Consider the following 27793-nt stretch of genomic DNA (forward strand, 5'->3'; position numbering starts at 1 on the left):
CTGAACATTTATCTCAAATGGATTACTTGCACATACACTACACTCATTATTTGAAACGTTGGTTGCGTTTAACAGGAGCATCCAACACTGGAACAGTATACAGGTGTGCCACAGAAAATTTAAAAGGGGTAAATTTGAATATATCCAGGCACATACAAACAACAATGCCTACAAAGACATTTTCTATTTTCATTTTGATAATTGTGACCTGCAGTACAGAAAATAAATCAAATAAAATCATATCAGAGTTTGAATAAATTACTGTTCAAATAGTATGACTACAATACATCTCTTATTGTAGGTCAGTACACACAACCACAGTCATGGGGAAGACCAGTTGTGGTTATCCAGATGATCATCAACAGGGCTGCAGAACATCACTGCTAAAAAAGTTGCCTGTTTGCAGAGAGCTGTATTAATCAATTTTCCTCGTTGGAAGTGAAAAGTGTGGTAGTAAAAGGCGCACAAGCAACTGGGATGACCAGGAGTAAAACCTTCGGTTGTTACATTCCTAATATCACAATATAACTGGAGACATTATAAGCATCTTTCCTGGGCTAAGAAAAAAAAAAGAACCACACTGTTGCACTCTGGTCCTAGTCCACTTTTCAGATGAAAGTAAATGTTGCATTTCATTTAGAAATCAGCATCCAAGAGTCAGGAAGGAAAGAGGAACAGTGGAGAGTGTTTGAAGTCCAGTGTGAAGTTTCCACATGCTAATTTGGGGGGTCAGCAGCTGTTGTTGCTGCTTTTGGTCCAAAGTCAGTGCTGCTGTTTACCAGGAAGGGAACTTCATGATGCTATCTACTGACAAGCTTCATGGAGACGTCCATTTCTTTTTCCAGCAGAATTTAGCTCCTGCCCACAGTTCCTAAACTACTACTTAATGGTTTGCAAACCATGTTACTGTTGTGCTCTGACCCGACCTGTGTGTGGTAGATGACAAACACAGATGAGTTGATGTTTGCTATCAAAGCAACCTTAGCTTGAGATGATGATGACTGTAGCAACAGGTTAGCAGGTCTGTTTGCTGTAAGCCCACAGTATCTCAACATAACACAGCCGGTGGGCCTAGAATTCCACCTGTTAACACCCCAAACCTTTCCAAGTGAAGCTAATTTTTGCTAATATGTTTTGGGAATTTACACTTTACAGTTTCTCTGTTGTGCTGTGAGATTAATCACTCGTGTCAAACAAAAGAATAGCTACATTGTGACTTCAGACTTTTGTGGCATTTAGAGAACTATTTTATACGACTAGACCCCCGAGCATTTCCTTCCGCATCCACTCTTATGATTAGACTTTTCTTTACTGAGATATTCTCTCTTTGTAGTATTGCTGTAGCTCACTTCTACTTTTCTGCTTAAAATTCCTCCTGATATTTATTTTTATCCCAAGAAGCTAAAACCAACAGAAAGACTGTCCAGCTATATTATTGGTGTTGATGTTCACATGATAAGTAAAGGTATCCAGAACGATGAAGGGTGGGTGGTCAAACAAGAAGGCAATATATATCTATGCCAGGTATATGTCAAAATCGGTTTGCTATGATGATGCATTTTATTGTTATTGTTGTTGTTTTTAAATAATACTCAGTGTATGTGTGTGTGTGTGCGCGCCTGTGTTTTCATTGTTCTGTCTTCAGCAGCAGTGCGACACTTATATATTTTTTTTCGGTGTGCGATTGATTATGCCTCATTCTTGTTTTCATGGGAAGAACGGCAGCACGCAGTAGATGGGGATTTCGAGTCAGGTTTAGGAGCTGTCTAAATTAATCTGTAATTTGCCTGAACTCCTCCCGGTGACTTTTGGGCTGTGTTTTGGCGATTGGGAAGAATTGACATAGTTATGGTATTTAATCACAGAGGTCCTAAACACTGCTGTGCTCAGTGTGACTTGAAAGTTCACGTTTTCATTTTGTGGTCGGAAGAGTTCCAAACGGGTGAATCGTTTACGAATCGCGCATCAAACACAGCGGCTACCGTCAGCGCTGCTGGAGTCCGACACTGAGCGAAGAGGTAAAAATGACTTACTAATAGCAATTGCGACGTATATGCTAAACGAAAAATGACCACAAACTGCTGCCGGTTTATCTGGATGTGTCGTAGCGCTGTCATTAGCTTGGTGGCTAGGTGCTAGCTGGCGACGTTAAGGTGACAACAGACCGAGCGGACCGCGGCCTGGTTCTGCTGCTAACAGTGATTGACAGCCTGTCAACTAACAAAGGTTTATTTTGCTGTGGTCGACAGTCTTTTTAAGTGTGCCCAAGGTTTGTTGTGTACTCTGTATGTCTATGTATAATGTGCCTTTGCTAGCTAGCTGGTTAGGCGTTTGTGTGTTCTGGCCATGATTTCACAGAGCCTGAGTAGTCGTGAATCAGCCTCAGCATCCACGGTGTGTGGCTCTTCTGCGGCCTGCTGCTGCGGGGGGTACCAGCCCCGCGAACTGTAAATTAGCCAGCTTTCTTCCTCCAAAGCACCCCAATGCTTTTTTACGTCTATTAAAAATCTAGCAGTGTTTACAGGCATTTATTCATCCATAAAGACGACAAGCATGCAGTGTTCAGGGGGAGTTGTCAATGCCAACAAGTCATGTTATGCGAAATGTTTACATGTAAATGGTTCGAATAGCAGTTAACATGCAGATCAAGTTATCATTTTGTTGAAAAGAAATTTTACATAGAAAATGGCAAATGTGTTATTTTGTCTATAAAATAACTCTGTGGTCAGAGTTGCACATATTTGTTCTGCAGCTGCCATGTCTGAAATGTACTGGCCTCCACGTGATTGTCTTTTTGCAATAATGACAGATATTGGAGGACAAAAAGTCAGTTTATCTCTAACCATAGTGGTACCTGTGCCTCAGTAGAAGCTGGTGTCAGATCTCACAGTGAGCTGTGAGTTTTCTTCTCTCCCTGTCTCTGTTTATCCACCCTTCCGGCCACCCACACTCACCCTCAGAATTTGGCCCACAACCAGATCCCTACATAGCCCTCCACAGGTTGGCTTTGTTTTTTTGGGGTTTTTTTTTTTTCCCCCTGCCACCCATTTTAGATCATCAGCTCCCCCCACCAGACAATCCTCTCGCTGGCTTGACTTAGCTTCATAATTTTTGTTTTTTGTTTTGTCCAAACATTGATAATTGACTTTTATGAATCAGCCCTGGAGGATTTGTGTAAGCCTAAACTTAGTTACCCTTAATTGTAGTTTTTCCTGTAACATGACTAATGCTGAATCCATTTCGCATTATGTGACCACGCTGGTTGCATAAGGTGGTGATGTAGGCCTCCTGAGTCGATTCTCACAAACTGTACCACTGAATGACAAGTCTGTGAGCTAAACATGAAACATAAACAGATTATCAATCTACTTATGCAAATTAGTCACCGCCATAATATACATCACTGTGGCTGCTTTTGTTGTGAGTGAAGTGGGGTGTGCTGCATAGTTGATTTTTAGGCAGCAGTAGCTGCGAAGCTAGGAGGTCCTGGATCACCAGAGGAAGCCTGTGGCATGCACTCTACCCCTCTGGTTCTCAGGTTGCAGGATGGGCTGATCAGTAGGACCGCCTGCCTGCGTCTAGACTCAACTAGCCACTTTGGCCCGTACCTCAAAGGAGAGGCTTGGATTTCTTGGGAAACTTTTCCTTCTTGTACACTGTAAATATTTTGCTTCCATCACTCGCGCTCTCATGCTGCTTACCAAATGTGGTCGTCCTGCTCTAAGCGCATACACCCCTCTGTTCTTTTGCCTTGCTGTTTGATCTTTGATGCAGGCCTGGCTGTTTAAAGAATAGCAAAGAGAAAGAAAAGAAGCATTGCCAGTGCAATACAATAGCTTAGCTTCACAAGCAGGGTAAGTCTAGGTAAGTCCTGCTTTGAGGCACTTGATTCATGTTAGTGGAACTATCATCTTCACAGCCCACTGACTTTGTTGCATCATGCTTCTTATTTTGGCATCTGTATTTATGTGCAACACTAGATAGGGACATAGCTTCTTGCTAATAACACTGAGACTGTCATTGCTTTGTCATGTGATTGTTGCTGTGGTCAGGGGGGTGGGAAAGTGGAGTGGAATGTAAGCGCACCAGAGAGATCACACTGAGCTGCTCTCTTTTACTTGCAGAGGATTGTAGATTAAAATAGAAAAAGACTTAGCTGTGGTATTCAAAGTGACAATAGAAGTCGTTAAAGAAGTTGAACTTCACACTTTAACATATTTTTTATCCACTTTTCTTACTCCTTACAGGTGAAAGGCCAGCCGGCCAACCAGCCACGTACAGCTAGCTGTCACTATGGATGCCTGTGCCCGTATTCGAGGAGTCCCAATCAGGTCCAGATCCTCAGTGCGGAAAGAGGTCTGTCTGTCAGGATGTATTTGCATTTAATTTTGCACACATGTGCAGTACACTCAGGGCTCCACCTATTGAATTGCCCAGTGGCTAAGGACTAGCAGAAAGGTATGGTGAACAAGTTGGTGGGCCAGCCACTGGCCCACTGGGAGTTTCACAGTGCTGAGTTCACCTGTGAACCAAACCAGCTGACTTGCCGCTATCAAGTTGTTTTTCTTGCAGTCAAGAATTAGTTGCACATTAAAGGAGTTTGATGAAGGCTATGACCTTTCAAACATTGCAACTCTCTTTCACAGTTCAAAGACTAATTGATGATTCCTGTGTGTGATTGTAAGTGTGAACAGTTGTCAGCCGCGTAAGTTTTGGCCCCCCAACAGTCTGCCGACCTCTCCAGAGCATACCCTGCCTCTTGTTCTATGACAGCTGGGAGGAGTCAGCATGGCACAGTATTTATTCCACTAAAATGTATTTAAAGTTTTGTTTTTTAAGTATGCTGAGGATTAAGATTATTAATATATACATCTACTAAGAAATTACATGATATACTTAAAGATTCAGCTGCTTAGTAGTCTATTAAGTAATGAATAAATGAACTGCTTTAATGTTACTAGTAAAAGTTTTGCCTCCTGGCCTTGGAGATCACTGCCAGTAAGATGCCTGCTTGGTAAGTGTTCACTTTTTCTTAGCTTCAAGTCGGTGTGATGGTTGAGGAATGAAGACACAAGTATAAATACAAACAACAATGCTATGTAGACTCCACTGGATTTCAGTACAAAACTCAGTAACTATATGTTGCGCTTTTTAAAAGAATTTTGTTGCAAAGATATTTAATTTCCTCTCTTATCCCCGCTTGATTTTCATTGTAGTTTCTAATGCAGTTAATTCATTTTCATTTGAAAATGCACAGTCCTGTAGAACCTTATCAGGCATTTTAAAATAATGGGATTGCTTAGGATCTGCGCGTGTACGAGAAGGCAGATGCACACAGTCAAGTTCTTTTTTTGCATTCCTCGGTGCACGGTGCAGAGATGAATAAAAGTATACTCACTGAGGCTGTAGGCCAGTGTGTACTTGTATTTAAAACAAACAAACAAAAAAAAAGCTGCATGTCTGTTTGCAGACTGTGCGAGACAGTGGGGCGCAGAATGTGAAGAGCCTCTTCAGGAATAAAAAGGAGCTCTGTGGCATTGGTTTAGAGCTGCCAGCAAGAGACGCCACCAGGCTGACAGAGGTATGTCACACAAACGCACCAGTGAAGCTCAGCCATGTTTAAACACATGACACATCAATATTGACCATCAGCTGTGCTTTTTCAGATTCACTTTGTGTGTCTGCCTGATGTAAGTGAAGGAGAAGATGTCACCCAGCAGGTACAACATGTTAGTTATGGACAGTAGGTCATACTTTGATGGTAGAGGACACAAAACTCAAAAACTAAATCTCTGAGTTCTATCCTGGTCTTTTAGTTACCACTTTGGCCTTCAAACTGGGGTGATTCTGAGTGTTCTTGTCCACCAGGCTCTGTCTTCTCTGTCAGGGGGGCTGTGTGAGCTTCTCAGGTCCCTCCACGTCCACAGCATTAAGAACGATGAAGTCCTGCTGCTCAAAGACTCTCGCAGGCTGCCAGAGCACAAGGATGCCGGACCTCAGGTATGTAAACGACCGTTTTTGTGTTAAATTAATTTGTTTTGTCAGCATGTCAAACAAAGCAGAAGTGATTGGAGAGAATAGCAGGAAATAAGAGTGGGTAAGTGTACAGCACTTACTGCCTATCCTAGTAAGTACAGTCGATTAGAAAAGGAGCTCTCTAAACTGACGACAGACACTTTCTCTTGTTTAACATTCTGGTGTTGTATCTTTTTAAATGCATAAAATTTTTGTTTTAGCCTCTCATTCTGGTCTTTAAAAATGTATTGACTAAAAGAGTACTGCAATGCTTCACTATGCTTATTCAGACCCCAGCTTAGCTGCATTCCTTTTGCTGTCCTCGGGATGTGTTGGGATCTGAATTTATATGTGTAGGGTTAATGATACTTGAAACATGTCCAAACACAGTAAATGTTTAATTTTAAGAAGATGTATTTTTAACAACCGCTAATCCAGTTCTAGCAGTTGTTGATTAAAAGTTTTCCCACATGAGGGCTATGTAAGCAGATGTATGAGTCTCTCTCACGCTTCCAAAGAAACACAGGTGTGGGATAGGCTGACAGAGAAGTTGCTTTTGCAGCCGCCACTTTCCTGTTCCTGTGTGCCATGTTTGGGTTCACACAGACCCTGCAGCTCATTCTGTGGCTCTCTCGCCCCAGCTTTGTGAATTAAAGAGTGGGCTAGCACTAAAGGATTTTTGCGTTCTGCATATGCATCAATTTGCAATCAGGACACAGACATAACAATATACTTCCAGCCATCTCCCTCCTCCTGTGAGATAAAAAAAAAAAAAATGCCCATGTGAATTTAATTTACAAAAGTGATTGCTTTGACTGTCTGTCTGCTTGCTGGGTAAAAATGATTTTCTTCAAATGAGCTGAAAAATCACCAGCCAAACCATGCTGTCAGCAATTCTCATTTCCCCCTTATTCCCCTTTCTCATGCCATTTTCCTCTTCCTCCAGTATTGGTTAAAGACAGTGTGTGTTCTGAGGAATAGTTCCAGCACCAACGTTTACCCTCAAGCCAGTGTTCCAACTTTGGTGGGCCTGCTGGGGTGCTACATGGCAGGTCTCCGCTATACGCTGGAGCTTCAGGCTCTTCAGAGGGGCGCAGCTGAGCCCAACCAGCCAGACGAAGACGACACCAACCAGTCGGTCTCATCAATCGAGGATGACTTTGTCACAGCTCTAGAACATCTGGAGGAGGACGACACAGCAGACAATACCTGTAGGTTTAGCAGCCAATGCTTATTGGCATTTAGTGGCCTCTGGTTTTTGAGTCATGTGCAGAAAAGGATTTCTTTTTATTTTAATGCTCTCATAATGCTTTGTGGTATACCACTTGTAATTTCATGTATAATATAGACATTCCTATATTTTCCAAGTAGCACCAACTGGTAAAAAACTCCATAGTTGCGCTTAGTACGGGGAAGAGGAGAGAAGAGAGCAAAGATGCCCCCCCAAAAAAGTGTGACCAAACAAGGACCCGTGTCTGCTTTTTGGAACCTTGTTTGGTTTTTGAGGGGGAATAAAAGCTCTTTTGCAAGTATTTCTGCTTCTGTGGTCGGCTCTCCTCTGAGAAGGACTTTCGCAGCAGGCAGAGATTAGCAGGCCTGACACACACACACACACACACACACACACACACACACACACGTCCGCGCGCGCACACACAGACTGAGACTGGCAGGACAGTTGAATACTTGAAAATACTCAAATCTGAAAATACTTGAAGATTTTTGCCCTCAAACTTTGGAGGAAAAAAGTGACATTATACAGCAAAATGTAAAACACAGTCTGTTTAAAAACTCTAGTCCCGTGGCAGATATTTCATTTTTGATAATACAGCCTAAGAGTAGATTATTTGTTATTTTGCATATTGTTTTGAAATGTAGGGTTCAAATCAGCCAGAGGTGTGAATGTAAGTGTGGAAGGTTGTCTTTCTCTCCGGATTAGTCCTGCGACAGAGTGGTGACCTGTCCAGGGCGTACCCTGCCTCTCATTCAGCATTGGTCGGAAATTAATCAAACATATAGACAGTGATTACTTAATAGGTCTTCAGCCAAATTGTGCTCAAGGTCATAGTTATCATTTTTTCTACATTCTCAACACATCTAGCCCTATGGGAAGACTTACATAGAATTATTAATATTGTGATTTAATGTGAAACAATTAGAATCTTACAAGAATAATGTAATATGTATTTTTTCCATCCGCAGCACTATGCTGTCATAATCTGTGCAAACTTTAATTAAAACGTCTCTAGAATGTAAATGGTTTCAGTTCACTGCTAGATGGCACTAATTAGCTATTTACTAGTTTTACTTGTCTGTTATTTTTCCACAGTGCCATGAGCACTGTGGAAAATCATCTTATAATCCCCTCTTTGCAATTGTTGCATCTAACCACTTTTCTCCTCTTTCTCCTTCATGTCCATCTCCACAGCTGCAGCTCCATTTAGTCATTTTAAAAGGCGTGATGTGGCTTCACAGACAGTCCCAGCCCACAAGAGAAAAAAGGAATTATCAGGCTCCCGCGTTATCATAAGCTCGTCTTCGAAGAAGTATTCAGCCAAACACAGATCTGGTCCTGACGTATCTGTCACAGTGCAGAGGTCATCGGGTGTGGAATCCCAGTGGACTTACTGCAGTCCTGGAGCTCGTCTCCCCTCACCTTTGATTCATGTCAGTGAATCAGAAGAGTCAGACTGTTCCAGCCCCAGCCCTATCATTTTCCTGGATGAAGTGGGCTACCAGAAGAGCCTGCTGGCCAAACTGGACATTCCTCAAGTGCCAGGGGGGCCCAGAGAGCGAGTTGAAGACTCAGATTCCGAAGTTAGTGAGTTTTTTGATAGCTTTGACCAGTTTGATGATCTGGATGAGCTCAACTCTGAGAGCTGTACTCTTACTCTGCCTCTGGATGCGATTAGTGTCCCAGCAGCACAGAAAGAGGCTGATGAATCTGGCATAAGTACATCATCTTTAAAATATGTTTCTAGGGGCTGCTCAACCAAGGGAATGAATCCTCACCGCTTTGATCAGCCCACTCTCCCAGCCAATGTGAAAAAACCCACGCCCCTGAAACCAGGCTCTCCTTACTCAATTCCCTCTGAGGTGCCGGATTCCCCTCGGCCTGTACAGACTCCCTCTGAGGAGAACGGTGGTCCCCTCTTCAGTCCTTTGAGCTCCTCTGCCTTCAGTCCCCTGGTGGACTCCAGCGGGCCACTGGAATACTTCTGGAATACAGAGGCAGATGGACAAGATGACTCTGAGCTACGTAAACCTCAGGATCTCTGTTCTTTGTATAAGACCTACTCAGACTTTGCTAGCAGTCTGTCCAAAGAAATTCTCGGATCTGTCTGTGGCTACCAGTCTGCTGTCGACATCAGTGACAACAAGAATCTCTCCTGTGTCTGCCACAAGGAATTTAAGAACCCTTCAGGATACCTGATGAAACTCTCAGAAATACAGGAGACTGTGACGGTGGCCAAGCTGCAGAAGAAATCCCAGTCTCTGAAAGATGGTATTCAGAGGTTTGCCAGTGACCTTGTGGAAATGAGCTTGGGCAGCGCTTTGCGAGACCTCCAAAAAGGGGTGTCCTCCTGCACCACCACCTTGTGCCACCTAGCTGCTCGACTTACCTCCTCAGTATTTCAAATGGCCTTCCATGAGATTGGCATGCGACGTGCATATGTACTGAAGGAGCGGGCAATCAACGGGCTGGCCACTTTCCTGGTTGGAGAGGCCGTGTCCGCAGCGCTCAAAGAGTTCCTGACTGTGAAGAAGCAGATTTTCCACAGCACTGTATCACGTTTTGCTGCTGATCTGGCTGAAGAGCTTGTTTTTGAAGGTATAATGGAAGTATGTCAGTTCTCCCACCCCTCAACGCCTCTCACCCCAAGTGATTGGTCTTTTGGCCATGGGCAAGAGGAAGAAGAGGAGGAGGTGGTGGTGTCCTCCTATGCTTCAGACCTTTCTGAGTCTGTCATCCAGGAGGCCTTCATAGAGCTCTCTCAGGCAGATGTTGCCTTCACAAGCCAAGCAGCTATAAGTGTGTCTGTGGACAACATCTGTTATGTCAGTGCAGATAACACCTGCACTCATACCTGCAGCACCTTTGCTAACCAGCAGGTTTTAAGTGTAGCGGTCCCAGCGGAGGATGCTTCTTGTACTGTGAAGAAAGCCCTGTTCACTGTATCAGGAATGGCCAGCTGTATTCCTGTGCCCCAAGCAGGGCACGCCCTCTCCAACCTCCAGGATTCCGAGGAGACCACTCAGCAGAGGTCTAGCTTGTCACATACCCCACCGACCAGCCCCAAAAGATCAACTGTGTCATCCTCTGACAATGCCACGTCTCCACTAACGGCCCTTTACAGTCATGGAACTCAGACCTCTCTACCAGCAGGAGAGCCCTCCCAAAAACAGTCTTCATTCCAAAACTTCTCTGGCAACATGGTGGATATGATAGTAACTGAGGCTTGTGAGCTAATTACTGCCTCTAAAATGAAGAAGGGTTTGGGCGACTGTGCTGACTTCCTCACAAAGACAATCAGGAGCCGCAGGGACTCTTACGATGCTCTGGATTCCCCTTCAAAGCAAGGAGTTGTCAGGGAAAGTTTTAGATATGACTATACAGATTCTGGGCATGTTAGGCTAGGTGGCCCTATGGGACAAGAAAATAATCCTCCCATTTCCTTTCAGACAGGCACTCTAAACCAGGGGAGTTACCGATGTGAGCGAGGCCCCAGGACCAGGGGTGTGTCTGAAACACATCCTGTGATGATGAATACTTTGGAAGTGCCGGGTAATGAGACGGGTGGACAAAGGAGGATATCCGCTACTGTGGATGATTCAGCTCCAAACTCTGGACAGAAGTCTGCTGCGACTCCTGGTACTCCTCCGTCCACCCCCCAGCAGCCCAGTGAGGTGTCCAAGGAGAGACAGATAAAGCAGTTCTCCAAAAAGCTGAAAAGCAAGCTGGCTAAAGAATTTTCCCCTGCAACACCACCTCCAACCCCTCACTATCAGCCTGAGCTGGGCCCGGGACCAAAAGACACCATCCCAGATGCAGACAAGGCAGAGTTTATGCTCAAACTGATGAGATCTCTCTCTGAGGAGGCTGATGGAAATGAGGAAGAAGAGGAGGAAGAACCGGCAGAAGAAGGCGGTGTTGGAGTCATTAACACATGTTCAGAGAGAGGGGGCGGCCGACACACACCCAGCCCGATGTGCGCTCGTGTAATGTCCAACAAGGAAGCTCTCCACTATGCTGAGCGGTTGGCGTGCCACATAGTCTCGATGGCAACAGAGATGGACACCCTAGGAGGGGCGGAAGAGGAGCAGGGAGAGATGAACCAGGGCAGTGAGAAGAGGAGAGACAGTGTGGCTCAGTTTTCAGAGCAGACCCTCAACTCATTGTGGGTGTATGCAGGAGAAGTGGCGGGAGAGGTAATTAGTGATGTGAAGAGGATGGTGAGCTCTGGACAGCAGTGCCCGTATCACAGAGCTCTCAGAAGAAGAAGCTGGGACAGATCTAGCTCCGAATGTTTGCATTACCACCACAGACATCACTCTCAACCCGGTACAGATCAGAGCAGAGACTGGAGGTTAGGAAGGCTGGCTGAGCAGTGGTCCAATGACCTGATTGCCTCGGTCTCCCAGTCTTCCACCTCTGCTTCGAGCACTGTGTCTAGCTCCAGCTCTGGTCTATCCTCTGAGTATCCCAGCTGTGAGAGCGTGACAGATGAGTATGCCAGCTACCTCATTAGGGTGCTGAAAAAGGAAGGGGGGAGTAGGGAGTTAGTCCTGGACCAGTATGCAAGCCGTTTGGCTTATCGTTCTATAAAACTTGGCTTGGCTCACGCCAGTCGTAAAATAAAGCAGAGATCCTCTAGTGCACGTCTTCGTTCCTCTAAGTCTCTGCCAGATGAATGGAAATCGTCTTGTAGTAGTAAAACGTCATCAGCCAAGGATCGAACAGAGATGGATAGAAACACCCAGTGTTGTTGCAGGGACTCTGAAGAGCAGAGTAAGAGGGAGTACATGGATCTAGTCCACTTTGCTGAATCTTTAGCATATAATATCACCTGTGATGTCACACGCAAGCTCCATCTCTCCTCTGTACGGCTGCCAAAGTCTTTCACTGACTCCTGTCTTTATAAAAAATCCAAACTGGAAGACATGGCAGAGAATCTCATCAGGAACTCCTTCTCCTGCCCTGTGTTATCCAAGGAGGGTAAGAGCAAGCACTACCACAGCACAGGGAGTCTCTACGATCAAGGTTACAGTAGCAAGGTGATGCAAGTCATTGAGCATTATGCCAGGAAAATAGTGGATGACACGCTGAAGATAAGCGTGGCTTCAGTTGGCCATTCATCACGGGAGCACCAAGACCATGACAGACACACTCACACACAGAGGTTGTCTGAGGGCCCAGTTCTGGTCCGGGCAATGGGGGAGAGGCCATGTTGTTGCTGTCAAGTCCAGGAGTGTCCATACTGCAGCAAGCACAGCAGGCACCACTACCAACCTGTGCTGCAGAGGAGGAAAAGGGGAGGAGACTGTCAAGCAAGAGTGCTCTCTAGTCTGGAGATTCCAAAAATCCACATCGACCTGGACCACAGGGTGGCATTTGCAGAGGAGATGGTGTCCATGGCAATGGATACAGCAAAGCGCGAGCTGAGCAACACCAGCCTTAATGCTGACAGCGGGATCGGCCATGATGGCACCAGCTACGCCGAGAGCCTCACTGCTGAGATCATGACATCAGCCCTGTCCAACATATGCCAGGCTGCCCTTACCAGGTACACACTTCCCAGTTCACATCAGGAAGAGTGTCTGTTTGCCCCGAAATTCATTCCATGCATACGTTTAATCAATGGCCAGGCCATAAACGTGTTGTAACCTATAATCAGCTTTGTTTCACTTCTTTTGACAAACATTTTAATGTTTTATTTTCCCAGTTTTACTGCACTGACATGTGACTATTTGCATTGTTAGTGAGGCTTTTTTTTTCTTTCTCTCTCCTTTGGTTTCTTTGTATTTAGTGCTTCAGGTAGGGAAACCACTGAGTCCACTGTATCCCAGCAGCTGAGTGTTGGAGATGACAGCCTGGGAAGCTGGTCTAACCTGAGCTTTGAAGATGAGCACCCAGATGATAACAGCAGCTTCCTCCACCTCAGCGACAGGTAAACACACCTAACTTTATATCTATCACCTCTAGAGCACAGTCCAACTTGGTGCTTTAAAATATACGTTAGAATGGGGTCTGAGAACATTTGTAGTGCATTCCTTATTATACACTTATTTATGCACAGCTTTTTAACCAGAATTTGAAAGAAAGAATCAGATTGTGATTTATGGAGTGGCTAGCTACTAGTTACACTCCATAAATGTGTATATATATATATATGTATATATGTTATACTAACATATAAAGATTTTTTCCTTTGGATGATTTTTAGCTTCAAACTTTTGTTTGTGGCAATAAAAAACCTACCTAAGGCACTTTCACTAAAACATCTGAAGAATCCTTGAGAGTAAATAAACTACATACGGGGGCGCTCCCCTTGAGAATTAAAGGTTTGGTTGTTTTTTTTTTTCCTGTTTTGCATTCACACCCACAATAGGAACTCTAATGTCACATAAGAACCAGCTGGTGGTTGGGTTAGCAACTATAGCAACCACAACAAGTCTGAGAACAAAGTGATCATAGCTGTGTGTCGTGGGTTTCATGATTAGCTTAGTTGGAAAGCAGACATGCAGATTTTGACTTTATGGTTGAAATCACCCAGTTTGTGCTCCTTGAGGTGACATTACCAGTAACTGTCTTTGTGTGTTGTTATACCTTGAATGTGTAATGACACAGAAGTCTCTGCAGCTCCCAATAACCCTCATGATCACCACCAGATCCCAGACTAATAGATCATTTGTGCCTGTTTTAACATATGCCAGTGGCACAGTGGTTAGCACAGTTGCCTCACAGCAAAAATGTCCTAAGCTCAATTCCATCATCAGGTTGGAGTCTTTCTGTGTGTGATGCATGTTGTAGGATAGGCTGGATAGGCTCCAGCCCCCCTGCGGCCCTGTAAAGGATAAGCGGAACCACAAGCAGAAGCAATCAAGAAAAGAGAAACAGAAAAGAACTTCATAGAGACCAAATTATGCTTTATAAACTGCTTACTGTATTATGGGAAATCTCCCAGTAGTCTGATACTATAGAAGCATAACTAAGGGGTGGTTCAGGGTTCCTTGATCCTGTAAGCATTAAAAAGGAACATTTTAAGCCCATTTTTCAAAGCTGAGGGTCTGTCTCCAGACTTTGTCAAAAATTCCCTTTTTTGATAGAAGGTAAACGAGGCGCGACAAAATGCGACGCACAGCACATTCTAGGAACTTTGATTGTTGCTGGTTGCCGATACACTGAAAACATCATTTCTCAGATGGTGTAATGTTCAGTACCAATTATTTTGTATATGATTTAACCCACATTTAATTACCTAACGTTAAATGGAAGAGGTTTACTACTCAGAATAAATGCTAATATTAATATGGGAGAGAAAAACCCCAAAAATTAGTAGACAGTGGAGCTCTTTAATGGTTTATTATTGCATTTCACTGTTTAGCTAACAAAACTGAAATGGTGCAAGCATCATCCTGAGAAGTTTCCGACAGGTAAGCTGAAATAAACCTTGCTGTACAAACATGAACATAAATACTTATTTATTTTTCATGTTCCAAACTCTGCACCATGGCCAAGACTAAAGAGCTTTCCAATGATGTCAAGGACAAGATTGTGGGCCTACACAAGGCTGGAATGAGCAACAACTGTGACGCACTAACACTAACTGACCTTACTGCTCCAGGTTGCCGGCGTTTTAGTGCTGTCGTGGAAGGAAAGCACCGGTTTGCACAATCTGCATTGAACTTTGTTTTCTGTGGAATGCTTTCAAAATGTTTAAAATCTCAGTTTCTATTTTCTTCAGTCCTCCTGTTTTGCTGTTTGTGCTACATTCTTCTTCAGTATTGTCTAGTCTTGGCAGACGATATAGGCAATACTGCCCCCACAGTTTCCTGTAGTGTATTGCAGTTACAACACATTTATTAGCATATGAAAATGTTAACAATAAAATTCCACGTCAAATAATTTTTATAGTCGTTGCAGCTCTGCTTGGTACAGACTGATACTGCATGTCTTGTATGCAGTATCAGTCTACATGTGGGTATGCAGTAAAATGTTTTTTCATGTTTTTGTGACAGCTGCTACCATTTCTTTTGTCACAGCAAGTAGTATCCTTTTTTTCAGCAGGTTATCTATCATATGTTTCTGTATTTAGTTGTTTCAGAATGGACAGTCTGTTAATGTCCAAGCAGAAGACATTGAATGTAATCTATTGTTCTTAATTGGTTTGGGTTCAGAATTTAAAGCCTGAGGTTATACTTTGATCATACTGTGTCACTTTATGTTTTTGGGTTTTTTTGGAGGGTTTTTTGCTCCCGTTGGAGCCATTTAGGAGTGTTTTCTGCAGTTCATTGTAGATGTAAGGTTTCCCAAAGACAGTGCAGATTGTATGTTTTTCCAAAATCATTTAAACTTGACTGCCAGAGTGCAAGTTTTCTCTGATTTATGTTGCATTATATGTGAAGGCTAAAGGATAAGTATTTTAGATTACTGTCTATGTTACCAAGTTCTAAGTAGTTGTAGGCATGACCGATTTGGTCTTCTTGTCTTGGATGGACATGACCTATGTTTGTGTGTGTCAATTTAAAAAAGAAAAAAAAAGTGAGTGAGTCTGATAAAGTCTCTGGGAAATGGGCTGTTGACAGTTCTGGCAGGGGTTGATATCTCTATGGAAGCAAACCTGACAATGGGTTTGTTCCCAACATGCTAAAAGAGCATATTGTGTTAGCATTAAGTTATTTTGGCCATCAGGGCAAAGTTAATGTGTCATAATATTTTCTAAAGGTGTGTCTTTAAGTGCTCACCTCTCTTCAAGTGCTGTTTCTACTGGAACAAAGTCCACCATGTGTAATTCATAAGACATTTCAAAGGCCTGCTGCTACTATTTCCGCTCAGCAGATGAAATAACGGGGGGAAAATTCCTTTATGAGTTTAGCGAGACAGAGATCAGGCTGACTGACTAGATGAATCACCTCTCAGTATGCCATTCAGACCACACCTGCCGCTGAGGTAATGCAGATTAATAGAGGTATTTTTAGATATCAGAAACATCTCTCCCTTTTAGTTAGGCTATAGCATGCCACAGTATGCAGGTTCCAGCCAGCAAGGCTAATCATTCACTAATTATAGCGAGAGTGTATGTTGTTATGCTTCTGTTGCCAGCTGGTTGTCCCGCTGGAAGCCACATGATTAACGAGATTATGTGAGAACAAAAATGTAATGATCTCACATTTCAGGACTTTAGCAACAAATGGGCCCAGTCAACATTAAAGCTGATTCAGGGAGGTGTACAGTGGAAAAAACCTGCATAATTTGAAGAATCCTCCTCTGTTTTTTTCAACCTCACCTGACATTTAAAGGATTACCAGAAATGGCCATCCACCTCCGTGTTGTTTGTTGACGATACATGACAGTAAGCTCTTATAGCAAATGTGATGAAACTGCTTATTACATCCTGATCTTTTGTTGCATTTTGGTAGCTCTCTGTGTTAGCCACTTACTGTGTCAGTGTTACAGCGGTGTGTTACCTGCCTTCTGTGTCCAGCAGTAATGGGAATAGCAGTAGCTGGAGCAGTCTGGGCCTGGAGGGGGAGGCGTGTGAAGAGCACTTGTCATTCTCCCCCTCTGACAGGTTGGTCAGCACCCGATTGGCATGGCTATCCTTGGAAAAGAAATGCACACAAGACATGGGGGTTTACCTAGAATGTGACAAAGAATGAACTGAATTTGCTATGAAAGCACCACAAAGTACTGAAGTATGTGATAGATCCACTAGTGGAAAATCTTTCTTCATCATATGAAAATGATTTAAACTGCCACTCTACAATATTCTGATTTATACTTTGTCTCATACTAGGAACCACCAGCCCCCTAACATGACCATACTTGAGCTTTAAACATTAATAGGCTTGACATGGCAAATGCTTGTTGATGCTAATCTTAGCATGCAATGTGTTGCTTAAGTTTTGTTGGTTCTGCATTGCTTGCATGCAATTTTTTGTCTTTGTGGGAAATATGTAGTGTTATTATTTTGTCCATGTTGTATTACCTCTGAACAGCCAACCAGTCCCTGAAGAACAACGTGGAGGGTTATTTTTCATTTAATTTCATAGTTTTAGAAACTATAATATATTAACTTTCAAATTAAGTCTCTTGCATGCATTATGACCGGGCATCCATTTCCCCCCCCACTTATCTAAAGTCTAGTCACAGAGCAGGTTTCCTTTTGGAAAATCCCGAGATAGACCCAAGCTAGTGAATTCTAGATATACCCTGTGGTCTCCTCCTACTTGGGTGTCCCTGGAAAACCTCTAAGTTAAGCCTCAAGGCACCTTGATCAAATACCCAAAACACCTCACCTGCCTTAAGCATTGGGAGTACTCTGGGCTCCTTCTGGATGTCCAAGCTCCTCAGCCAGTCTTTTCGCCAAGCCTAAACTCATTTTTCTTGCTTCTTTCCTAACATTATTTTTTCAGTGACCACCCAGAGCTCATGATTGTAAGTGAGAGTTAAAATGTAGATCAAAAGCTCTGTGGCTGGTGCGCCAGTTTACCTGTTTCTCTCACACCCCACATACTTTTTTTTCTTGTGAACAAAATCCGAAGATACCCAACCTTTTTAGACTAGGGCGGGGTCTCTCCCCAAACTTTGAGGTAGCAATCTGTCTTACTTTGTGTTTTGCCGTTTCATGAATGCAAGTGATTCATGAAACTGTAAGGATATGTAAAATAGTTGGAAATGTCATACAAAGGGAAACCTAAAGCTAATCTTAAACAGGTAGTAGACATGGTGGATGTTTAGAGGTGGCTGCATATATCAGTCTTGCAGCTGTTGCAACTAGAGATGGCACGATACCACTTTTTTATGTCTGATACCAATATCATAAATTTGGATATCAGCCGATACCAATATGAATCCTATAGTGTTTTTTAATCAACAAAACTGTTTTTTTTAAATATTTTGTATAAGTTTATACTCAAGTTAAAAAAAACAACAAAAAAACCCCACAAAAATACAGTATGCACCCAAAATATTTCATAGTTCAGCAATACTGATCAATCTAATAAACTTAGACCTACTCCATCCTCCCTATTCTGGTATTTTAAAGAGTAAGCACCATAACTAATAGGGTTCTAAAACTCCCAGCAAAAAAAAATTAATAAATAAGGAACCACCCTCCACCACATGATGCTTAATTGACGTAATCAACTTCAATTTGATGCAGTGTGGAAAAAAATGCAAAGATGTATTGCCATGTACTACCCAACTGACAGTACTACCAACCATTTATTTAGTCTTCCTTTCTCAGGCTGATGAATGGATTTTCTTTCAGCTTGTTTAGCAGCTTCAACTCAAAATGTGCTTTTAGAAAATTCCAGTATCATTTCAGCTCTAGGTGCTACCACTGAACGGCTGTATTGAAAATCTAAAAAGCTAACACATTCAGTTGTCCTTTTATAAGATATTATTTGACCGGATATATTAACATAGCCGGTCTGTTTGATATTTGAGACCTCTGAGAACAGAGTATCTCTGCATCTTGTCATTCCCTTATTAGTCCATGATCAGAGCTGGCAATAAATATTCACAGGTTTGTGCATTTTGATAGTCATAACATCAACTAAAGCTGATGGCTTCCAAGATTATATCAAAAGTGCAACAGATTTTCCAATATGAAACATGTCAAAACCTTTAGTTAAACAAAGGTGTTACAGGTCAGAAAAAAGAAGAAAGGATAACTTAAAGCTATTCTGAATCCACATTGATGTGTCTTGCTGATTAAAGCAGAGCACAAGGTTGACTTACAGATTTGTATTTTGTATTAGTTCTTATATTAGCAATTGTGCTTTTACTTTGATTTTAGTTAGTGTAGTTTTCATCAGCTTACAGTGGTGTAAAATGTATAATATATTGTAATTTCTTCTGTCTAGAAATAATGTTTATAGTAACAGAATATAATGTCAGTATATAATGACTAGCATTCATAAAATATTTAATAAGTTTCCGTACTGTTTTAGTGGTAATAAATCCCAAGACGATTATTGGTTAATAATTTCTTTGTGATCTAATTAATATTCAGTTACTTGTTAATAATATAACTACTAAAAGTATTTTTTAAATTCAGTTTATTAACATTATAGTTTTGTTTTAATAATAAGCTATTTTTATATATGTTGCTCACACCCACAGTTACTTGATGTTGAGCGTAGTAAATAGCAGTTTTGTGGCTACCAACAGGTGGCAGATTTCTCACAGAGTCACATTTGTGGTTTAGTTCTTTTTAAAGAATTCAAGAGATGTTAAAATGGAGGGAAAAAGGTTTGATTCATGCATTGTGTGAGTGAAACCTCAAGTAGACAGACACACAAAGATTTTCTAACTAGGAAGTACTCCACACCTATAGGTTTATACTGTTCAGGCACCTCCATTGATGCCCATATATATTTTGAGTGCATAGCTTTATCGCCCTCCTTCTTAGTTCGCCTCCTCTCCCTACTTTTTCAGTGCCGTCGCTCCTTTGCAGTCTCAAACAGTGAAACACCTTAAACGGTTTTCCTTTCTGAAAAGAAAATGATATCCTTATATCCTAACGTGCAGAGCCTGAGTGTCTGTAGCTGTGGGCTGTGTCAACAGGCCTGTGATTAACAACCTTATAAAGTGGTGAAATGACTGTTTACCTGCTGGCACGTCACACAGCAAATATTTGCACAATTGACAGAATGGATATCAAGTAGCTTTTCAGAAGGGAAAAATCAACTTTCACACTGATCAAGATCTCCTCTTCGTCACTGCGCATTAACTGACAAAAGACACCTGATCAGAAAAGTCAATTTACAGGAATTCAGGAAAGATATACGGCATCACCGTGTCTAAGACGTCTTTTGATCAGAATTGCTTTGGTTGCAGTGTTTGTGTGCTTTGCTTTTGTCAAAGGCTATTAGCTTTAGTGTGCTTATTGCCATTTCTATATCTTTGCATGCATCCTTGTGTGTCCGACCTGTTCTGTCTTCTTACTAACCTGTGTGGCGTTTCTCATCCAACAGTGACAATACAGAGGACAAGGAGGCTGAGGTCAAAGAGGAATCAAGTGGTAAGCACGTTTTATTGCCTGCAGCATCTTTCTTTCTTTAATGTTTTTAAGTAGACTGTGGCAGTGCTACAGGTTAATACTTGGAGTTTTTGGGACATCTAATGGAAAAAAAAAATTTTTTGTGCTCTTGCTCTTTGCTGTCCGAGACACAGTTGGATTCCAGCTGACTGTGTTAGTCTGTCTGTGTTGTTGCTGGGGATTTAACCACCCCCACATTCAGCCACACTAATACTCATGCATGCACTCCATCCACAGTCAGTCACTCTGCCTTCTGTATGTCTCAGACTACAATTGCCTCCACTTAAAGGGGTCCCCTTATTGTGTTTGCTGTGCTATGGAAACCTGGGTTTGAGCAGATCAGGACATAGTGTTCTAAAGAAGGAGCGCTAGAAAACTGAAAAGGTGTGGCTGACGGCTGAGTGAATCCTTTTTCTCTGTGCTGCAGGGACACTCTGTGTGGACAGGACTCAAGTGCAAACTCCCAGGACTGTGCTTGTCATAGCAAACTCAGATGTCAGAGATCCTGGGAGTGGCCCTAAGCACGTCACCCTCGACCCCCAGCTCAGGAGCATGCTACAGTGGCTGGCAGCCTCCATGGCCGACATCCCTCAGATTCAGCTAAGTCCTGACAGAGAACTGCAGCAGGTGATTGTGGCTATATTCCTCACAAACAGGTTCCCTCTGTGGTCTTCATTAGTCAGCACTAAAACTCTTTTTAAACCACGTCATGTCGCTTCAGTGAAAGAAGTCATTCTTTCCGTGATTGTCTGTTTTGAAGGTCAACAATCCTGTAAAGTTCTGTGCTGGTTCCCACCATACTGTGCTTTGCTATGGAGACAAACAGCTGAGAAGCACCAGCTACTGTGACGATTGAGCTGTAGATTTTTTTTGGAAAAATCACCAGTAATTTCACCAGTTTGTTCCTGTTTTCTGCATTTCAGTAAAGGTCATAGTCATCGCTGTTACCTGACAAAACTTAATGGTATATATTGTTATACAATTTCCAAAGCCTGCACAGCCAGTAAAATTGTGGGGTGATACAGATCCTGATGTTTAAATATGGCCATGTGCAATGTTCATATACTAATTTTACTCTTTTTGCTTTTTTTGTTTTTCTTATTTAAAAACCCTGTGTTTGAACAAAAGCACAATCTCAAACATTTAACACTGTAATATTATAATAATACAGCAAAACATCTGCTACTGGGATGAGATTCTCTTTGCTTTATTTGATGGATTTTGGTCTAATGACGCCAGTATATGGATATGTGACCTACACATATTAAAATGAGCCCCTTTTCTATTAGTACCTACTCTGATTGACTTGCCACAGTTTTCAGGTTTCCATTAGGTCATAGTACCTGGTACTAAGTAATAAAATAGTACCTTCTCGGCTGGGGTTCCAAGCAACACATACTAAAATGTGACATCGTCAGACTGCATACCACCGATTGGCCTGGTCATTGGCATCACTCGATGGGTCATGAGAACATAAATCGCTACAAAGAAACAAGTCTGACAAAAAGCCACAGATCGAGCAGCAGATTGATCGTACTCGATTTTAATGGAAAACCAGTCGATCTGAGTCGAGTCGTGGTGAGCCGTGGAGAGTCAATCCGAGTAGATACTAATGGAAAAGGGGCTTAAGTGTGTTTCAACTTGGGAACGGTACAAGCATTCAAGAGTTTCGTGTTTCAGGAGTGTGTTACAATGACTGTTTAGGCATTACATTTACTTTAGTAAACATGATTACATTACATCATGTTTAATTTCAAACCCTTACAATTCTAATTTAACTGTCTATTATTATTATTATTATTATTATTATTGTTTTATTTTGTTTTTTTGAAGCACGGCTCTCTGCTTAGGTTATATTCAGAGAATTTTTGAGTTCCTTTTTTCCCCAGGCAGGAAGAAGTATTAACTAACACCCTTTCACTACTACTTCAGTAGTCAGCTTGTAAGGAAATCCTAAAGATTCTGAAAGTACAGGGTGGGCCATTTATATGGGTACACCGTAATAACATGGGAATGGTTGGTGATATTAAAGTCCTGTTTGTGGCACATTAGTATATGTGAGGGGGCAAACTCCTTAAGATGGGTGGTGACCATGGTGGCCATGTAGAAGTCGGCCATCTTGGATACAACTTTTGTTTTTTCAATAGGAAGAGGGCCATGTGACACATCAAACTTATTGGTAATGTCACAAGAAAAACAATGGTGTGCTTGGTTTCAACGTAACTTTATTCTTTCATGAGTTATTTGCAAGTTTCTGACCACTTATAAAATGTGTTCAATGTGCTGCCCATTGTGTTGGATTGTCAGTGCAACCCTCTTCTCCCACTCTTCACACTCTGATAGCAACACCGCAGGAGAAATGGCAGCACAGGCATCCAGTATCCGTAGTTTCAGGTGCTGCACATCTCGTATCTTCACACCATAGACCATTGCCTTCAGATGACCCCAAAGATAAAAGTCTAAGGGGGTCAGATTGGGAGACCTTGGCGGCCATTCAACTGGCCCGCGACGACCAATCCACTTTCCAGGAAACTGTTCATCTAGGAATGCTCGGACCTGGCACCCATAATGTGGTGGTGCACCATCCTGCTGGAAAAACTCAGGGAACGTGCCAGCTTCAGTGCACAAAGAGGGAAACACATCATCATGTAGCAATTTCAAATATCCAGTGGCCTTGAGGTTTCCATTGATGAAGAATGGACCCACTATCGATGTACCCCATATACCACACCAAACCATCACTTTTGTTGTGCCAACAGTCTTGGAGGGATCCATCCAATGTGGGTTAGTGTCAGACCAATAGTGGTGGTTTTGTTTGTTAACTTCACCATTCACATAAAAGTTTGCCTCATCACTGAACAAAATCTTCTGCGTGAACTGAGGGTCCTGTTCCAGTTTTTTTTTTTTTTTTTTTTTTTTGCCCATTCTGCAAATTCTGTGCACCGATCTGGGTCATCCTCGTTGAGATGCTGCAGTAGCTGGAGTTTGTAAGGGTGCCATTTGTGAGTAGCTAATATCCGCCGAAGGGATGTTCGACTAATGCCACTCTCCAGTGACATGCAGCGAGTGCTACGCTGTGGGCTCTTGCTGAATGAAGCTAGGACAGCCACTGATGTTTCTTCATTAATAACAGGTTTCTTGCGTCCACATTTTGGCAAATCCAACACTGAACCAGTTTCACGAAACTTAGCAAGCAGTTTGCTAACTGTAGCATGGGAGATGGGTGGTCTCGTAGGGTGTCTTGCATTGAAATCTGCTGCAATGACCCGGTTACTGTGTTCACCAGATATCAACACAATTTCGATCCGCTCCTCATGTGTTAACCTCTTCAACATGTCAATGGCTGTGAACAAAGAGAAACTTGTAAATAACTCATGAAAGAATAAAGTTACGTTGAAACCAAGCACACCTTTGTTTTTCTTGTGACATTACCAATAAGTTTGATGTGTCACATGGCCCTCTTACTATTGAAAAAACAAAAGTTGTATCCAAGATGGCCGACTTCTAAATGGCCACCATGGTCACCACCCATCTTGAGGAGTTTGCCCCTCACATATACTAATGTGCCACAAACAGGACTTTAATATCACCAACCATTCCCATGTTATTACGGTGCATCCATATAAATGGCCCACCCTGTAGAATGGAAGGCAGAGCCTTCAGTTGTCAGGCCTCCCATGAAACCAGGTTCCAGTTTAAATTTAGGACAGAGTCCCTTTCTACAAACCCAGCTTACTGTGGTTCAGGTGACCCTGAACATCCCCCTTAGTTGTGCTGCAGTAGGCTTGGGCTGCTTGGGGACTTCCCATGCTGCGCTCAGCAATTCTCCTTCAATCCCCACATTTCACACTCTGTTTTTATGCCACTATTGCATCTCATTAACTTTTATTTACTCTCTCCTGTAAGTTATGTTTTGTTCAGTTTGTTGCTCGCTATCTCTCCTTTTTCCTGTCACTCCACAAAAAGAGGGAGTTCTTCCTCCCTCACATTGCCAAGCATTTGCTCTTTCTAATATTATGAAGTCTTTTCAATACAAGATAAATGCCTTGAGATGACTGTATAATCAATGTGTCCTTTCAGCTCCCAGCGGTAGTCCAGAGGCTTCGAGAGAGGAAGTGGAAGGTGGGTGAGCTGCTGCACATGCTGCTGCGCTACTGTGATGTGAGCCACAGTCAGCCCGAGGCCAGAGAAGAGGCACTTGAGGCCAGCAAAGAACCTCACTGCATCTCCCTCTTCCAGTGGCTTCTGGAGCGCACCTAAGGCCTCTGCTTTTTTTCCCTCCTTGCTCTCCTCTCATTATTTCCAAACAGGGCTTTGCAACCTCTGTGAGCCCCATAAATCTGAACTCCCTCTCACAAATGTGGGCAGCACGTGTGTTGCATTGCGTGTATGGCATGCCATCTTTTCCCGTTTTTTTTTTTTGTTGTTTGTTTGTTTTTTTCCTCCCCAGTTTCTGTTTTGTTGCTGCAGTTTCATCAGTTATCAGGCCTGTATGTGTAACCTGTGTTGATTTAATGAGGTGTCTCCTTTCCTTGCCTACACTCTTGAATCGAAGGCCTCACACCTTGCTGTGCTTAAGCTACAATAAGTGGGGGAAGACCCACCCGGTGTGTTTCCAGAGGGAGATGCAGTGTGTTGGGAGAAAAGACAGACTGGGAATCCCCATAGCTGCTGGGTGGATGATGTCATCACACCCACACCTCACCTCTCTGGTGGTATTTCCACATGTTGAGAGACCAACTGTACACGCGCACATATGCACACACAAACACATTTAGATTATTAGAACCAATTCAAGAGAAAAATTTGCATTTCCTGCAAAAATGCTGTGTGGATGCTGTAACGCTGAAGCTGTCTGCTGAAAATAGCTGAAAAAGATGAAAAGTTGCAAAAATTGTATGGTGGTGAAGAAACTGAAAATTCTGCTGAAAACAGCTGAAGAAGTAGAAATCTTTGCTGAAAAGAGGTGAACTGTTGCCATGAGCAGGATTCAAACCTGGCCCTCCTGGCCTCAAGGCGGCTACTCATCTCACTGACCCAAACTCGTTCTCACAAAAAAGAGATGGAGAAACTGACAATTCTGCTAAAATGAGCAAAAGATGCTGAGATTTGTGCTGATAAGAGGTGAAAAGGCTGAAAATTCTGCTGAAAATAGGTGAATGAGCAGAATTTCTGCTGAAAATAGTTTTTTTTTTTCTGAAAACAGCTGAAAAAGCTGGGATTTGTGCTGAAAAGGGGTGAAGAAGATAAAATTTCTGTTGAAAAGAGTTAAAAATGTTTAACTGTTAACTGAAAGAATTGTTGCCATTAGCAAGATTTGAACCCAGGCCTCCCAGTCGGAGGACTGGGTGGATGGGATGCTTTACAGCATCCACACAAATACATGAACACAATTCCGTTACTGTCTTGATCCACTAGAGTTGTGCTGCAGTAAGTACATTTAGCTTTTCTCTAAATGATTCACTACGCTGCCATACAGAGAGGTTGATAAAACTCTGTTAAGCCCACCTCTGTAGTTTAATGAACTGTGCCGTCATTTTTGCAATGATGATCATGAGCAAATTTATTTGGCCACAGAATAAATAAGAGTTTTACCTAATACTGTAACCCTGCTTCTTCTAGTAGCAATCTACTTGGTTGTCATACTTAGTAAAATATTAAAGAGGAGAATGAGTCATAGTGAGGATTTATTAAAAAAGAAAAGAAAAAATAATCTTTGTATGTATGTACAAGGATTATTTTTCTATTTCTTTTTATAGATGTAAATATAAATATGCCTTATTTTTTTGAAGGTAGAGTATCTAATCCAACATGAAATGCTGCTTTTACTTGTGGAGGAAATGGTCACTTTGGCTTACCGCTACTAAGCCGGGTGACTGATCACCCTCTGCAGTTCAGTAGTTAATTGCGTATGGCGGTCAGCTGTGTCAGTGGCCCTCGTCCAGTCTTGGGGAAGATCCAGTGACGCAGATAGCAGATCGTTGAGTAATTAAAGACACCGGCTCTGTCTGCACGTCGTAAAACCGCAGGCTAGCAACATCTGCGTAGCTCAGGCCTGGACTCACACATTCTGTCACCCACACTCCACAGTCACCTCGAGGAGTCGACGAGTATGAATACCACAACTTCCGTACAGTAACCTGCCCCCCTACCCCCACCTCATCGGTGCAACACACACACACACACACACCCTCATTACTCACCAGCCCCCACATGCACAGCACTACCAGCTACTTGCTGAGAAGCACTTTTTTTTTTCTTCCCCCCCCCTTTTTGGACTTAGCCTGAGGAGAGACTGGGCGTTTCCTATCCCTCCTCTGTGGACCTAAAATCAATCTACAAATTAATGGGATACATTTGGATGTTTGTATTTATTTATTGTTGTTGTTGTTTGTTTGGTTTTTTTTTGTTATGTTCTGTTTTTCCCCAAATGAGGGACTGAAGGATGACATGATGCTGCAAGGTCGTCAAATTTAAGTTTGAAACACTGTAATATACCACAGTCTCACATGTATTATTATAAAACTACGTGTTGTCGGTGGTGTTTGCCTGCATGGCTCAATCTAACTTTTAAAGCTTAACATTGTTACTCTCCTCCTTGTGCTGGCCTACAGTAATGGTGCAGCAGTGATTCATGTGTGTCCACACTGCCTCACAGTATGCTAGAGGCCTCTGCAGATGCCTTCTTTGTTCCTGCTTAAATCTCTAGGCTGCCATATGGTCATATAATCTTAAAGGTGTTTGTTCTGTATGAATTGTTTACACATTACAATATTAATAGAAAAAAAATAACAATGGAATATATATATATATATTTTAAAAAAAATGGGAGCAGAAATCACACATTGAAGTATTAACCTGAGAGGTGAGGGACAGTATATATATTGGTTTACATTAAAGGAATGTATTAAAAGTCACAGACACTTGAGTGCTTCACTGTATAGATTCTCTCCTGATGTGACTGCCTAGTTTGTAGGACTTTCCCAGGTTTTTCCCAGCACCCTGCCCCTCTTCTTTTATTTTCATTCTTGATCTACTTTACATTCCTGCTCACCCCACATGACCTACAGTAGCGCTAATGTTGTCGTGTTTGTGAAAGCTGAATCTGAACCCGCTGAGACTGCTGTTTAGAAGCAGATGCTGTAAAATCTGTTTTTGTTACACTCGTTCCCATTGTTGTTTTCTGCCTCCCTCTTTAACTCTTATTTTGGGGCGTTTGTACAAGGAAAAAAACAACAAAAAAGATTCGAGAGTTGTACCTTACTTCTTCTCACTTGTGTATTTTCCTGCTTCCTTGTAAGATCCTGCCAAACAAAGATATTTAATAAATTATAATAAGTCATATAACAGTGAGTTCACTACTTGTTCTCCCAGTGGCATTGCTAAATAGTTTGCACATTCTAAGCTTGAAATCAGAAACTATACATTTATTTGTCAAAGCTTGGTGTGACAATAAAGCTTTTTCATGTGCTCTAGTTTTGTTTTTGTTTTGATTAATGTCTTAATGG

At 42.3% G+C, this 27793-nt stretch overlaps 1 protein-coding gene across 6 annotated transcripts; it reads left to right on the forward strand.

Moving 5' to 3' along the window:
- The first annotated feature begins 1734 nt into the window (after positions 1-1734).
- Positions 1735-27760, forward strand: akap11 (A kinase (PRKA) anchor protein 11). Of its 6 annotated transcripts, none has more exons than XM_026144215.2 (12): positions 1738-2018; positions 4248-4356; positions 5471-5581; positions 5667-5720; positions 5869-6000; positions 6962-7226; positions 8444-12800; positions 13044-13184; positions 16722-16808; positions 20221-20267; positions 20713-20912; positions 24366-27760. In XM_026144215.2, the coding sequence occupies exons 2-12, from the start codon at positions 4294-4296 to the stop codon at positions 24543-24545; spliced, it is 5637 nt and encodes a 1878-aa protein (XP_026000000.2). In that variant the 5' UTR covers positions 1738-2018; positions 4248-4293; the 3' UTR covers positions 24546-27760. The 6 variants fall into 6 exon arrangements, 5 of the variants coding, with proteins under 5 accessions (XP_026000005.2, XP_026000000.2, XP_026000004.2 ...); XM_026144218.2 differs by having other exon boundaries at positions 1739-2018; positions 16725-16808; XM_026144216.2 differs by lacking the exon at positions 1738-2018 and adding an exon at positions 2135-2269.
- The last annotated feature ends 33 nt before the right edge of the window (positions 27761-27793 follow it).

Source organism: Astatotilapia calliptera, chromosome 16 (genome assembly GCF_964374335.1).
Source record: "Astatotilapia calliptera chromosome 16, fAstCal68.1, whole genome shotgun sequence".
Classification (NCBI taxonomy): domain Eukaryota; kingdom Metazoa; phylum Chordata; class Actinopteri; order Cichliformes; family Cichlidae; genus Astatotilapia; species Astatotilapia calliptera.